The sequence below is a fragment of the Balaenoptera borealis genome (assembly GCF_965194805.1).
Source record: "Balaenoptera borealis genome assembly, chromosome: 12".
Classification (NCBI taxonomy): domain Eukaryota; kingdom Metazoa; phylum Chordata; class Mammalia; order Artiodactyla; family Balaenopteridae; genus Balaenoptera; species Balaenoptera borealis.
In genome coordinates, this window is record NC_138869.1 from 104,345,827 (window position 1) to 104,360,061 (window position 14,235).

General features: G+C 57.2%; 1 protein-coding gene across 24 annotated transcripts in view; it reads right to left on the reverse strand.

Moving 5' to 3' along the window:
- Positions 1–7,954: 7,954 nt before the first annotated feature.
- The window catches only part of RREB1 (ras responsive element binding protein 1), a 170,535-nt gene continuing 164,254 nt past the window's right edge, over positions 7,955–14,235 (reverse strand). For all 24 annotated transcript variants that reach the window (XM_082347692.1, XM_082347689.1, XM_082347704.1 and 21 more), the window contains 2 exons: positions 10,224–11,039; positions 7,955–8,918 (listed from right to left, as the gene is read on the reverse strand). In XM_082347692.1, the coding sequence (XP_082203818.1) occupies positions 8,431–8,918; positions 10,224–11,039 (1,304 nt within the window). In that variant the 3' untranslated portion in view covers positions 7,955–8,430. The remainder of the gene's footprint in view (positions 8,919–10,223; positions 11,040–14,235) is intronic.

Genomic DNA, 14,235 nt, shown 5'->3' on the forward strand with positions numbered 1-14,235 from the left:
AAGCCAATGCGCACGCTTTTCTGGCTCCTTTCTTTCTCCCCCAATTAAACAAAAACTTTAAAAAACCCAGCGGTATAGGGGGGATGACGAGGTGGAGCACCAAGGACTTGGGGGGAGTGAAACTAGTCTGTCCCCTGCTGTGATGGCGGATCCACGTCGTGGACGTCTGTCCAAACCCACAGGACATCCGCCACCGAGCGAGCCCTCGTGCCAACCGCGGTCTCCGGGGGACAGGGACAGGGACAGGGCCCGTGCAGGCTCATGCGTTGTCGTAGACGCCCCCCGCCCCGGCGTGCCGGGGTGTGAGGATGGGGCCGCTGGGGACAGAGAGTAAATCCTTCCTCTCCGTTTTGCTGTGAACCTAAAACTAGTCTTAAGAAAAAAAAAAAGACAATACATAACAGGAAAAACTGGCTCGGGTGCAGCTCAGTTTCAGTAAAGATGAGGTGCTTCCCTCCTTTCCTGTTCACGCCACGCCTCCACCCACCTCTGCCCACACCCCGCTGCCTCTGCTTCCACTCTCCTCGCCCACTGAGGCTGACGGACGGGCCCTCGTCCCTTCACTCAGGGTCACCATGTGGGCACCTTTAGCCCCACCTTCTCCGGCAGGATCCAAACCCTGGAGAGTCAGCACTTAACCTCAGGGGGCGTAGGGCTGGGCCCTGGTGCTGGTGAGCGGGGAGGGAAAGCAGGTGGGAATGATCTGGAAGATTCCAGAAGGACATGGGCCAGGCCGCCGACCCTGCTGCTGCCTGGTAGGGCCCCGAGGCCCAGAGCTGGGAGGACGGCGTCCCGGGCGACAGGGCACAGGCCCCCCGGGGCAGAGCCCGGCTGTCACCAGGGGCGGGGCTGGGCTGTGGAGGACACGGCAGGACGGCGGGCAGCCCCCGGCCACTGCGACTGTGCAGAGCCCGGGGAGGAATAAGCGGGCGCTTGAGGCTGGGGGACATGACCCGCGGCCAGTCGGCTGACACAGAGCCCTGGATTCTGGGCCCCTGAGGAGGGGTGGGGGGTGCTTAGGCAGGCGTCGCTGTAGGGTAGCAGGTCTAGGCAGCACTGGGGAGGGGCGCCGGGCCGGGGCAGGGCCCCCTCCGGCGTCCTCACGATCCTGTCCGTGAGCTGGGTTCTGCCGGCGAAGGCGTTGGGACTTGGAGGACGCGCTGGGGCCAGTGCGCTGGCTCCGGGGCCACCTGCCTCTAGCCATCTCCCGCCGTCCCGGTGGCCGCCGGCTTCCCACCCTCCCCCAGAGACCGCGGCCCCTTGGTCCCGGGGGAGGCCTGGTCGGGACGCGGGGTGTGCGTACGGTCCGCACAAGGCTGCGGTGAGGCCGCGGGCGCCTGGGCGCACCTACCCCCCGCCAGGGTCCCCGTGCCCGAGGGAGCCGACCTTAAACAGCCAACAAGCAACACCATGGGGGTGGGTAGGAGAGAGAGAGAGGGAAGGAGAAAGGCTTTCCCTGCATTTCGAACAAGGGCCCCCCCGTTTTCGTTTTGCTCCGGGTCCCGCAATTGCCGGCCAGCTCTGGCGAAGGGACAAGCAGGTATCAGAAGACGGGGGCCCAGAGGTCCAGGAGGGAGACGCAGGCGGAGGCGCCTGCTCCCAGAACTCAGGGCTGAGGTCGGGCTCATGCAGCACTCACGCAGCTTCGCTTCCTGGGCCGGGGCCCGGTTCCGGGGTGCGGTGGGGTCCCTGTGCTGCTACAGGTGGGTGGGTAGCTACACGGGCTGGAGAAGAGGGCAGGCGGGGTGTTGGAAGGAAGGTCCTGGCGCATGTCCTAGATTTCAGAGTTATTCCAGCCCAGACGACGGCCTCGGTGTTCCTGACGGCAGCTGGCGGCACAGCCGACCGGCAGGAGCCCGGGACTGTGTGTAATTTCTGGAACAGTGGTTTTCGAACCTTCCTGGGCTTCAGAATTCTCTGGGAATTTGCTAATTCCCTCCTGAGAAAAATTCCTGAATCAGTAAGTCCGGAATTGTTAACGAGCAACCCAGGAACTCTCTCTAGTGTGCGTGGGTTGTCCACACCGAGGAGCTGAAGGGCCTCCCGTCTTGGAGGTTCTGCCCCGGCAGACGCCTTGTGGAGCAGAGATGAGCCAGCCCTGCAGAGCCCTGCCACCCACGGAATCCTGCCCCTAAGTTCTGGTGTCACTTGCTTTGCAGCAGAGAAGCTGGAACAGTCAGGAAGGCACTGAGTAACCTTGGGAACACATGGGCAGCACCCACATGGTATCTGCTTCCACGTCTGAGAAGCAGGTGCTCCCAGTTTTCTGTAACTGCTGCTTCAGTGGACACCACACAGCACCACAGACCCCCACGGCACCCACCTTCCGTTTTAGCATTTTTCTGGTGGGCAATTTCATCCTAACAAGGCCACCCATTAGCCAGCTGACCTGGGCAAGTCATTTCACCCTCATCTCTGCTCCAAGGCGATAAGGATTTTTTTTCCTTCCCAGTTCACTGGACGTGGGTGAAGATGAGAGACAAAACCCACGGGAAAACAAGTTGCAATGTGCAACGTGCTATATAAACATGTCCGAGAGTGAGGAAGGAATGGAAGTCGGGCCCAACTAAAACAGCAGTATTCAATAAATAAAAACAGCGTTGAGAGGCAAGATGACCGCTTTAACTTTTTTCTCCATATTTTCCTGCAGCTCCCAAATTTTCCAAACTTTTACTTAAAAGAGCTGCCCCCGTCCCTGGAAGAAGGCGGGCTGGGGAGCGGCTGCAGCCTCGCCGGCCTCCCTGACTCTTGCGGGCGAGGTGGAGGCTGCCAGCCGCCGGGCACGCACCTCCCTCCCTCCTTGGGCTGTGGCTTCCTTCCCCGAAAAGCAAAACGGGAAAGGAGTGCCCGCTGGTTTCTTATTTAGGACACTGATTTGGCAGCCGAGAATTGGAGGGGCCTGTTTTGTCATTGTTAAAGAGTAACCTTCAATTTCAAGTTTAAAATAAACCCGGTCCTCTCCCCGGGTCCCAGCCTCCCCGGGAGCTGGTGGTGGAAAGGGGGCCCAGGCGGGCCGGCACCCGGGCGGGGAGCTGGTGGCGGGGCGGTGCGCCGGAGGGCCCTTCTCGCTCCTCGGCCGCTTCCAGGAGCCTTTGGAATCTGAGAGTCGGGCACCAATGCAGAAACTCAAGCAAGATTTCTGGGTGGCTTGTGCTCAGGCTGTGGCTGGAGCAGCGCCTGGTGGGAGGAGACGCCAGAAGGGCCCAGAATCCACACAGTCCAACACCCGGCCTGGGCTCCGCCTCCCTCCCGCTGAGACGGGGACCAGACCCTCCCACCCTCCCACGCAGGTGTCGGCCCAGCAGGTCTGCGAGAGTGACTTTCTTAGTGCTGGATGTCCTGAGACCCGTCAGGTCACTGTGCCCGCCCCCTCGTGGCTCCTCTTCCCTTGGACTTGCCTTGATTCCGTATCTTCCTGGTCTAGTCCGTTTGTCTCCCACTGTTACAACCTTCGTTCCGCAGGGAAAGGAGTCTTCTGTCTTTTTCCTCACTCTGTTCTCCATGCTGAGGACAGTGCCAGGTGCACAGCAGCGGCCCAGGCTACACCTTGTTGAATAAAGGCACCCGTCGGGGTAACTGGATCCTGGGAAGAAACAAGCAAAACACCCCCAAAGCTCCATCCAGTTCAAGGCCTTATCCATGTTTTGACAGCTACAAAAGTAAAACTGATTTTTAAACATAAACTCCTTTCATTTCCCCATCTTGTAATAGGGATGGTAAATCGCGAAGGGGGTTTCTAACGGGAGCAAGCAGAAGGTGAGGCAGGGCCTCGGGGGAGATGGCCCTTGGTTCTCTGGGGTCACCTGTGCTTGACTGGGATTCTTTGAAGAGAAAACAGAAGGGAAAACCCAAGCCCACGTGTTTACCTAATAAACGCATCACTCTTGGGACTTCCCTGGCGGTCCAGCGGTTAAGACGTCGCCTTCCACTGCAGGGGGTGCGGGTTCGATCCCTGGTCAGGGAGCTAAGATCCCACATGCCTCATGGCCAAAAAGACCAAAACCTAAAACAGAAGCAATATTATAACAAATTCAATAAAGACTTTAAAAATCGTCCACATCAAAAAAAAATCTTAAAAAACAACAAAAAAGGAAAACCCGCCCCATCCCCGCCCATCATTCTTGACGCTAAGGCTCCTCATGTAACTCGCCATCAGAGCCAAAATATAAACTCTGCCAGGAACGCGCACTCTGCATGTGCCCACGGCCTCCCTCTTCCAGGACAGCTGCCTGGGCGAGCGGGCGCCGGCCAGCCTGAGCGTCCTCCCCGTCTGCCCGGGGCCGGCAGCACGGGAGACTCAGGCCGGGGCGGAGGTGGGCGCCTGGGGGTGAGGTGGCCTGGGAGGAAGGGCCCGCAGCTCATTCCCCAGGGGCAGGGGGCCCCGGATGGCTGACAGCCCCAAGCACGGGAGGTGACAGGGCAGATGAACTTCCTCTCCTCTTCCTAAGTAACAGGCTTATTACTCTTTTGATAAATTCCATCTTTCACCTCCTATATGCTTCTTCCAGCATCACCCAGACCCCCAGGGGTTGTACCCAACACACGCAGACATCGGTGGGCGGAGGGGCATTTCCCTGGGGTCTGCACCCTGCGTCTTTTGCGTCCTATTCCACAGGGGCTGCCCCTTTGCCCTTCACACTGACCACGCGCATTCCCAGTTCCCAGCCAGGGACGACCCCATTCCTGGGGAGGCACTGTTAAGTGCGGCTCCTCGGTGGCCAGCGGCAACCCCGCGCCCATGAGGGCTTGTCTCCTGGGAGCTGCTTGTTTATGTTACAACCATTCCTGAGTTATTTGGTTGTTTTATTAACACCGGTCAGGACCCCTCACTGGACCTCACCAAAGCCAGTCTGTCTCCTGGAGCTGGTGTGTGTACGGGGGGCCCGGAGGCCTTAAGGGCCAGAGCAATCAACTCTTGTCCTGCAGGCCCTGGCGCTCAGAACTGTAACAGGGTCAACTCGCTGGAAGCATTTTCTGCAATCAGCTCCCCTGAACCCAGCTTCCTCCAGGGCTGCTTTGAGATCCACTCCCAGCTTAGAGGATTCGGGACTTCGCCCTTTTGCTGCTTTACGATGGCAGATCCCCCAAACATGGGTTCTGACCTGCTCTGTCCCCCAGCCCTGGGGTCACCATCCTGTCCAGGCCACTCCCCTGTCCAGACTAACTCAGGACTCCTTTGAGTTACAGCAGTTCTCCGCCTGGGGACAACTCAATCTCGTGTAACCAGGTTGGAGGAGGAGGAAAGACAAAGTGGATCCCGGGAGCCGCTGGCCAGAAATACAGCCCCTGGCGTCAGTGGTCGTGAGCAAGGACCGAGCTGCTGCTGCCGCGGCCCCGGAAGAGACCACCCTGGGCGAGCCAAGATGAGGGCACGAGGCAGCTTTTGAGAGATGCCACCTGGGTGACGGCTCTCACGGGTGCCACGCTGGTGGCAAGCAGGCCTGAGGTTCCCCCCCCCCCCCCCGATGGCCATGGACACCAATGACCCGTCCCCAGCAGGCTGCGGCCTGGGGGTGGGACAAGCTAACAGGATCACAGCAAATCAGAGGACGGGTGACCGGCAACCTGCCGTTTTTAAAATATAACATTTATTGCTTAGATGGTTTGATACAGAACAGCTTTTCTTCTCATTCTGAATTTGGAAGTACTATACAACTGAATACAAAGAGGAGCGAAAAGTACCAAAACCAAATTTGTGATTCTCTGTTCATGTGGCATAAACCAGTTTTGTACATAACATGTAGCAGCAGTTTTTAAGTTCCCTTTAGAAAAATATGAATTCTACACATTTATTATTGTTTCCTGTTTAATGCATGGGCTGAAATCACTAGGATCAACTTCCTTCTGGAGGAAAGAGAGGAACAGAGGGTGGAAAGAACGGTGAAACTTCCTGAAACCGGCATCCGACTGTCACATAGCTTCCCCAGGGCTGGTGGAAAAAACAGCCCTTTGGGTTTTTTGTTTTGTTTTCACAGCCGGGAGTTTCATGTAGTGATTGAATCTCAGCATCGTGTCCATAAATCAAAGAGAAAAACAAAAGAGAGAAACTTGCACCTCAAAAAACTTTTCAGAAGATCCATATATATATATTTTTTTGTAAAAGCCCTGAGAGAAGGAGAAAGAGAATCAAACAAATGTATAGAAACAAATTAGCTGGACATGCAAACTAAGCTATGATTCACCCAGAGTTTAAACAAATCACAAATTTCACAGTTTAATATTGGGGGAGGGGACAGAACAACAAACAAATGATACATCTCTCAACCTCACTAGTAAAATGTGGCAAGACCTTATCGACTACGAGGGTGCAGACAAGGCTAAATAAAGCTTTCAGTCGATCGTGATCACCGCGAGCGGCAGCCCCGGCTGTGCTGCCGGCCCAGCTCCTGCTCCGTCTCACCCCAGCGTAGAGCTAAGTCGTGGCTGCTCCCCACAGCGTTCCGAGTTTGAGTGTGGAGAGCTGCGAAGAACAACAAAACACAAGCAACCCCAAATAGTAACAACAACAAAAATAACAACAACAATCGTCGTAAGAAATTAAGGGATGAATGAACTGGTTTTTAACTAAGCACACCACGCTTGGTAGGAAGTGATACTGGGTGGGGGAATCATTGGTTCTGATTCGTGCTCACGGAGAGTGAAGAAAACCTCCTTTTGAAACTGGTTCACACATCCCTAATACAGTTAAAAGTCATATATACCTCAACCTTTTTCCTTTCACATGCAAAAAGAGATCACTTTTTCATCATGTCAACAACACACAGCTTCCTTTGAAGCCCGGGTGGTTGGCTTTTGGCTACCAGGAGTTGGTGAGGAAGTGGAGAGGAAGGGGGTCCCTGTGGTGGACACAGGCGTAAGGGCAGAGGAGCCCTGGGGGCCAGAAAGGGCGAGGGTCCCGGGAGGGGTGGCACGGGAGGCCTGAGGCACTGAGGCTGGGGCGTCCCAGGCGTCTGGCGGGAGGACAGGATGCTGAACACAGCCCAGGTACAGTAGGATCTGTTTCTTTTCACTGCGGGCAGCTACAGTAAGGGGGTCTATGGCCTGCAAACGATGCTCACGCAAGAAAATCCCGCCTCTGTGCACCCAGGGGTCCAGGCGATTCAGAAACTAGACACAACATGTTTATCTTCGAGCACCAACCCCAAATCACAGGAAGGTAAACATACACCTATTTTTCCTCTTCAATCTCGCATGTGCAGTTTTATTACCAGTAGTAGTATTTCATCGCTCTGCAAAGGACAGGAGCACAGGCGGGTGAGGCTTGGGCTGGGTTTGGCAGGAAGACCGCGAGTGACAGGTCTTGCTGCCTGGCTTTCCCGGAAGCCCAGGCATGCACCTCGCCTCCTCTCCCCTCCCCGGCTGCCCCTCGGCCCCGCGGGCGGGCGGGAGGACCACACGGCCCCTGCTGGGTTCTGCAGTCACGGAAGAAAGGCTTGTCTAAGTACAGTAGAAGAGCCACCGCCCGGGGAGCCAAGGACAGCTGCGGGCAGACGCTCACACGGGGACCTGGGGGCGGCCCAGGTCTCCCAGGACAAATATTGCCCATTTGTTTCTGCTGACTGCAGAGACCAGCAAACTGATGAACTACAAATAATAATAATAATAATAATAATATTATTAATACATATACCGAAAGGGGGGGGGAAATCAGATACATGACACCTATGCATGTTTTCCATCAGTTCAGTTGCCAGGGGAACTCTTCTCTGTCTTGAAACTTGAACAGTAATGGCATATCTAACGCTGAGAGTGTGGAAACATGTACGAGGCCGAAGCTAGAATCTTTCCTGGTTTTGGCTTGAACCAAACTGGAAACCTTCATCAACCACATCCTGCAATATATCGAGGACCAAATTACAGCTCCACCATGTAGCAAACAGGGAAAAAAAAAAAAAAAAAAAAGTCTAGTTGAGAAATGAGCATCTTCTCCACATTTCCTCTGGGAATTTACATGAAATTCACATCGCTTTCTTCCAGTTATTGGCCGTGGGTATCCAAGGGCATGTTTTTTTTTTTTTCCTTCTGTTTCCAGCTCACAGAACAAACGTTACTATCACAGAATTGCAAAAACAAGTTAACACACACCAAAACAGAAGGTAACGTTAATGCTTAAATGAAAAGGTCCTCTCCAAATAATTCATTAAAATATTTGCTTTGTTTTTTAAAAAGTCATTTTGGGAAAACACAACACCCAAGACGACACCAAAGGGCTGGTAAGTAGTTAAGGCACTCGAGTCGCACGTGCTGCATCTCCGCATGGGTCTGTAAGGCTATGGCACTGAGCGAGGCGCCCGCCTCTCTCTCCACACCCCTCCCCCTCCCTCCCCCACCCCGAGAGCTGAAGGGCACTGAGGAAACCTGGGGAAATATAGACTCAGGACATTTTGCTCTGCTGGCTGTCGTCTGTGTGCTGGGGGGCAGGACGGGCTGTCATTCCAGGCCCAGGAGCGAGGCGCTGTCGGCAGCGGCCAGGAGGGGGTGGGCGGGCCTCCTGCCGGGCAGCTCCAGCAGGTCCTGCACGAGGGCCGCCGGGCTCTCCCGCTCGGGGTCACCCGGGGACGCCTGCTCCTGGGGGCTGCCCGCGGCAGCGGCCCTGGGGGCACCCCTGCTGGCCTCAGCCTGGCTGGCACCCGCCGTCCGGCCGGCGTCCTTGGGGGCCAGACTCTCCTTCCGGCTGCGGGTGCCGGCCACGTGGCTGCCGGCGGGCAGGCCCGGGTCCGCCTCGCCCTCCGACGCGGGGTTGTTGCCGCTGTGGGCGGACTCGCTCTCGCTGTCCTCCTCGCCCCGCTCCTCCTTGTCGCTGTCCTTGCCGGGGGGCCTGGGCTGCCGGGCCTTCTGGTGGACCCGCTGGTGGCGCACCAGGCTGTGCTTCAAGGTGAAGGTTCGCTCGCAGGTCTGGCATTTGTACGGCCTCTCTCCTGGGGGACGGAGAGAGATTCACGGCTGTCAGCAAGGCCACCGGCACCCACCTCCCTGCGCCGCATGAGAGCAAGCGAAGGCCCCAGGGGAAGGGCGGCGAGGCCCGGGCCGGGCCTCCCTCCCGCTCACAGGAAACCTTATCTGTCTGAACTGGCAAAATGGGGAAGGAGGAGAGTGGAGGCCCACACAGCCCTGTCTCCTCGTCCTTCAGCCCAGGCTTCGCACACCCGATCCAGGAACCAGAGTCCCAGAAGCGGAACCTCAGGGACAACCAGACCGGCCTGAAAGAACCCCGTGGAAGGACAGCAGCGGCGTCCTTCCCAGGGTCGGGCACCGTCGCCAGGGACCCTGCAGGGCGGCACCTCCCTAGTCAAAGCTGCAGATATGCTGTGCTCTGACTCAGAGCAGCTGGGGCTTCCCCTCTCGCTTGCAAACACGGAGCTGAGAGCAGCTGAGAGCACCACCTGCCAGCAGCCCGAGAATCTCTCTCTGCTGGGAGCCAAGCTCCGGTGCCCTCAAGTCCCAGCACAGGGCCGTGGGTATGTGTGGGGGGCACGTGTGCACCTTGGCCGCTGGGAGGAGAGGGGAGCTGAAACCAAGACACAGGGGAGCTTTTCTGTTTGGCGGGGGAAGAATCACTTGTATCTTCCGGCTTCACGAGGACATCCAGGCGGCCTTTCTACCAGAACAGCAGCCCCTGCTTTGGGGCTTGCAGCCTCAAGCCCAGAGGCGGTGGGTTCCAGGAGGAGCAAGGACGTGCCCAGGAAGCAGCCGGGTGACCGCCCCGTTCAGCCCCATCAGCCCCGCTGCTGCGAAGCCAAGAACAGACAAGGTTCTCGCTGCACGGCCCACCTAACACCTGCTGGCTGGCGACGAATCCCGGGTGCCTCCCCACACAGGCCCCGGGCCGCCAGCCCCAAGGAGCCCGGCCGCAGCGCCTGCTCCGCCGGCCACACCCCCAGCCCCGCCCCGCCCGCCCCCGGGCCAAACCCACATTCTTCTAGATGCTGCTACCAGACAGGGCAGCCATCATCCCCATTCTAGAGACAGGACGACGGAGGCTCAGAGGGCTAAGAGGCCGATCAAAACGTGCTGGCCAACACCCCTCCGCCGTCCACTGCTCCAGCCCGTGCCCTCCAGTGCTAAGAGCTGGACAAGCCCTTACAATTCCTAGCTCACCCGGACTCTCTCCCCGCTCGGCAAAGGCGTCCTGCTGCCCACGGCGGCTGAAGGACGGGAACCCGGCTGGCTCGCCGCCCCCTCACCCCCCACCAGCAGCCCTCCCTCCGCCCCTGCCGCCTCACCTGTGTGCGACCTCATGTGCCGCGTCAGGTCCTGCAGGGACCAGAACCTCTTGCTGCACACGCTGCACACCTTCTTCCTCTTGTCCGCCTTGCTGGCCGCACTCCTGGGGGAGGCTGTCTTTGGCTTCCTGTCGTCCTCACTCTTCTCCGAGGGCTTCTGCTCGGCCAGGCCCTCCCCATCCCCGTCCGAGGGGCCCTCGGCCTCCTCGCTCTGCTTCTCTGTGGGGGCTTCGGACACGGCCTCCGCCTGGGCGGGGGGCTCGGCGGCCGGGGGCTCGGCGGGCCTCGGAGGCAGCTCGGGGGCAGTGGGCGGTGGCCCTTCGGGCTCCCGGGGGGCCGCGCTCTTGTCCCCGGGCTCCTCGCGGCCGTGGGCCTTGCGGTGGCGGTTGAGGGTTCCGAGGAACTTGAAGCTCTTGCCGCAGACGTGGCAGGCGTGGCGGGCGTGCCGGTGGTCCTGCGCAGCCGGGTCCCCGCCGCCCCCCGCGCCGGCCTCGCCCTCGGCCAGCTTGAAGCCCATCAGCTTGCTGGCGAGGTTGAGGTCCAGGCTCTTGTTGCTGACCGTGTCCTCCTCGGGGCTGTCTGCGTCCTCGTCCCACTCCTCCTCCGCGCGCTCGTCCTCGGGCTCCGCGTCCTCCTCGGCGCCCCTCTCCTCCCCGGCCAGCGGCGTGGCTGCCGCCGGCTTCGCCTCCTCCGCCGGCGACTCGTCCGGGACCGGGCTGGGCTCGGCTGCTCCTTCCGGTGTCGGCGGCTCCCTCTCCCGGGAGGTGAGGTCCAGCACTTCGCCTCCCGCCGATGCCTCAGCGTCCGACTGGCTGTCTGCGGAGCAAGCACGGGGCAGGCTGAGACCCGGGCCACCAGACACGCCCCTTCCGAGGGCTCGCTCGTGACCCACCCCCCGGGGGCCTGTCTCCCAACCCCCGCCAGGACCTCTCTCACCCAAATCCCCCTCACCCCTTATGTCCCTCAAGGGCCAAGACGAATCTGGGGTTAATTTTAAAAAGGCAGAAGGAGCAGCCGCACATGGGCGCACACAGGCTGGGGTCACAGGGTCGCTGCGCCTGCAGCTCCCGGCCTCCCTTCACCCCCCATGCCGAGCCAGCCCCCTCCACGGGCACACACAGGGATGCTCGGGGCCCCCAGGGGCAGCCAGACAGAGCGACGGCGAGAGAGGACAGCTGGCACATTCCAGAGACTCGCAGCACGAGGGAGGTTGAGGAAGCTGAGCCGTAGAAGTTATTTTCCAGTGCAAAGAGGTTGTATACACATGCAGCCTACACAGGACCACCCCCCAAACACGGTATCTGGGAGCACCTCACAGGAAGTGGCCCAAAGCAAGTATTCTGTGTATGTGGCACTCATGCTCCCGCCTGACGGCTGGTTTCCAGGAGAGGTCCCAGGCAACAGGAGACGCATGCACATCTGTATGCACACCTGCAGGCCCCCCTGGCAGCTGTCAGGACCCCGTGTAGGGAGCGGAAACATTCCCTGTCTCTCAAGGGGTTCCTACCTGCCCAGTCTCCACAGCAAAACCAGATGTGGACAGGCCACCAGTTTCTATCAGCCTTCTTAAGGGCTGGCCTGGTGGTAACAGTATCGACACCAAAGAGATGACGGTATTTATCAAAAGCACCATCTCCTCTCTGTTCTGGTTGAACAAGGTCTGACCCAGTATTTTATTATGTGCTCTGACAGTGAAGCTAAAGCTTGCTGAGCCTGACTAGTAACTACAGATGCAATGGCCAACGGACTACTGTGGCATCAGGCTGATAAAAGTTGTTATTTCATGGCACATACGTGACATGCACCTCCCTCGTCATGCTAGGTCTCCGATCACAAGGTCACACATCTAACCTGAAGCCTCACCTGATGAGAGCACACCACCGCCACACCGACCCAGGCCCGTGGCTCTGAGTCACAGGCTCCATGACTCGCCACCAATGCAGCCCTGGGCTGGGGGCGAAGGAGCTGCACCAGCCCTGCCATGGCCACACTGCCTGGGGCTCTCGGCTCACCTACAGCAGTCTACGCAGCTCTCCCACTTTACTTCTCTTCACTGGTTTTATTCTGATTACTTTTTGGCAACCACTGTTTGAGTATCTTAAAAGGTTTCAGAAGGAAACAAGTAATTGTAGGGTGAATATAAAATTTCTGAATGAAATTCTGACAATTTAAATGATTTCTGACAATTATCCAAAAGATGAAAGAAGATGACCCCTGAGACATGCACACCAACATCGAGGCCATATTCCAGGGGAAAAACCAGCTGCTCATTTTCTTGAATCACGCAAATGGAGAGCACCTATTAAATGGCTTTTGGTATAAACTCCAAAATAAAAAAAAATACAGAATGCTTGGTTTCCTATTTGTTGGTTCCGTGGGTAGTTACATTAAAGCCAAAAAAAAAGAAAAAAAAAAAAAACAAAAACGCGAGGGGAGGGTTGATCTCTGGTTACTCCCTATTTGTCCCAGTATATTCTAGGCTGTTTCACTTAATTATTAATTTTTTTCCACCAAAGAACATGGATTATTTAAAATTTCAACTGTAGTAGGATATATTTAAGATGATAAACTTTGGGGGAAAAATTCACAGTGAATTCTGAAATCAAACCCAAGTAAAAATACTAAGATAATAGACTAAGATCAGATCGTTCTGACTCCTGGGCCCTCCCTAAGTGTGGATAACAGAGAGCTCACCCTAAAGGCAATGGGAGGCCAACTTACTTCCTCCGAGGAGTGGAGAGGGCTTGCTGCGTTCTACCCAACGTCCACTAGGGGGCGTGTTTTAGCAGGGCAGCCGGTGCCCTTCAAGTTCCCAGCAGCACCAAGGGCTCTTCTCAGCAATTCTTGGGAACAATGCACTTAGCCCCCTCTGTCTCGTGAACACCCGCCTTACAGCGCCAGGTCCTATCTTGACCTCGTCCTCCACAGCTGCTCACCCTTCCAAGAGCAGGTGGCAGAGCTGATGACTTCTGTAAGCAATGCGGCTTTAAAAATGTGTTGATTTGGGGACTTCCCTGGCAGTCCAGTGGTTAGGACTCTGCGCTTCCACTGCAGGGGGCCTGGGTTCGATCCCTGGTCGGGGAACTAAGATCCCGCAAGCTGTGACGTGCAGCCAAAAAAAGAAAAAGAAAAGAAAAGAAAAGAAAGGAAAAGGAAAAGAAAAAGGGGAGGGGGAGGGGGGAGGGGGGAGGGGGAGGGGGGAGGGGGGAGGGGGGAGGGGGGAGGGGGGAGGGGGAGGCAGGGGAAGAAAAATGTGTTTTTTTTTCTGTCCCTGTCAGCCAGTCCCTCATTCGTGATGCTAATCTAAGAAAACTGCTAGAGAAAGCAGACAGAATCTGAAGGCACCAGTAGGTAAGAAGCCCAAAGCTCCTCCGATGCGACGCGGAGTGTGGAGACTTCTACGTTAGCGCGACAATCAAGTATCTACTGCTTCCTAGAAATTTCGCGTCACCCAACTGAGGTGACAATGTACTGACCTCAACACCTACCTGGCTGGGCAGGGGCACAGCCTCCACTTTATCTAGACCAGCACTTCCCGTGGTGCAGTCCATGCCCGTACGTGGCCTTCTGGGCCGGCAAGGGGGCCACCACTGAGGGACAGTCTTCAAGTGTCCACGCTGGGGAATTAATTCCCTGGCGCTCCAGTGGTTGGGACTCGGCGCTTTGACTGCTCTGGGCCCGGGTTCAATCCCTGGCTGGGGAAGTAAGATCCCAAAAGCCGTGCGGCGAGGCCAAAAAAAAAAAGTCCATGTTTACACTGATTTGAAAAGTCACATGCAGGTGCCCACAAGTAGGAAGGCTCCTACAGGCATCATCTGAGGAGGAACCAGGAGCGTCCCCTGAGGGCAAAGTGGGCCAGGGCACCTCTGCCCACAAGAAAGTGAACCACAGTTTCAGCCTAGCTTTGAACTATCAATATGTCCCTTTCAGCTAAAACTGCCCCCATCGGAGTATCTTCAGCATGCCTTTGGGGGAAAATCTAGGGCGCATTTTTGTGAGACCTTATGTGATC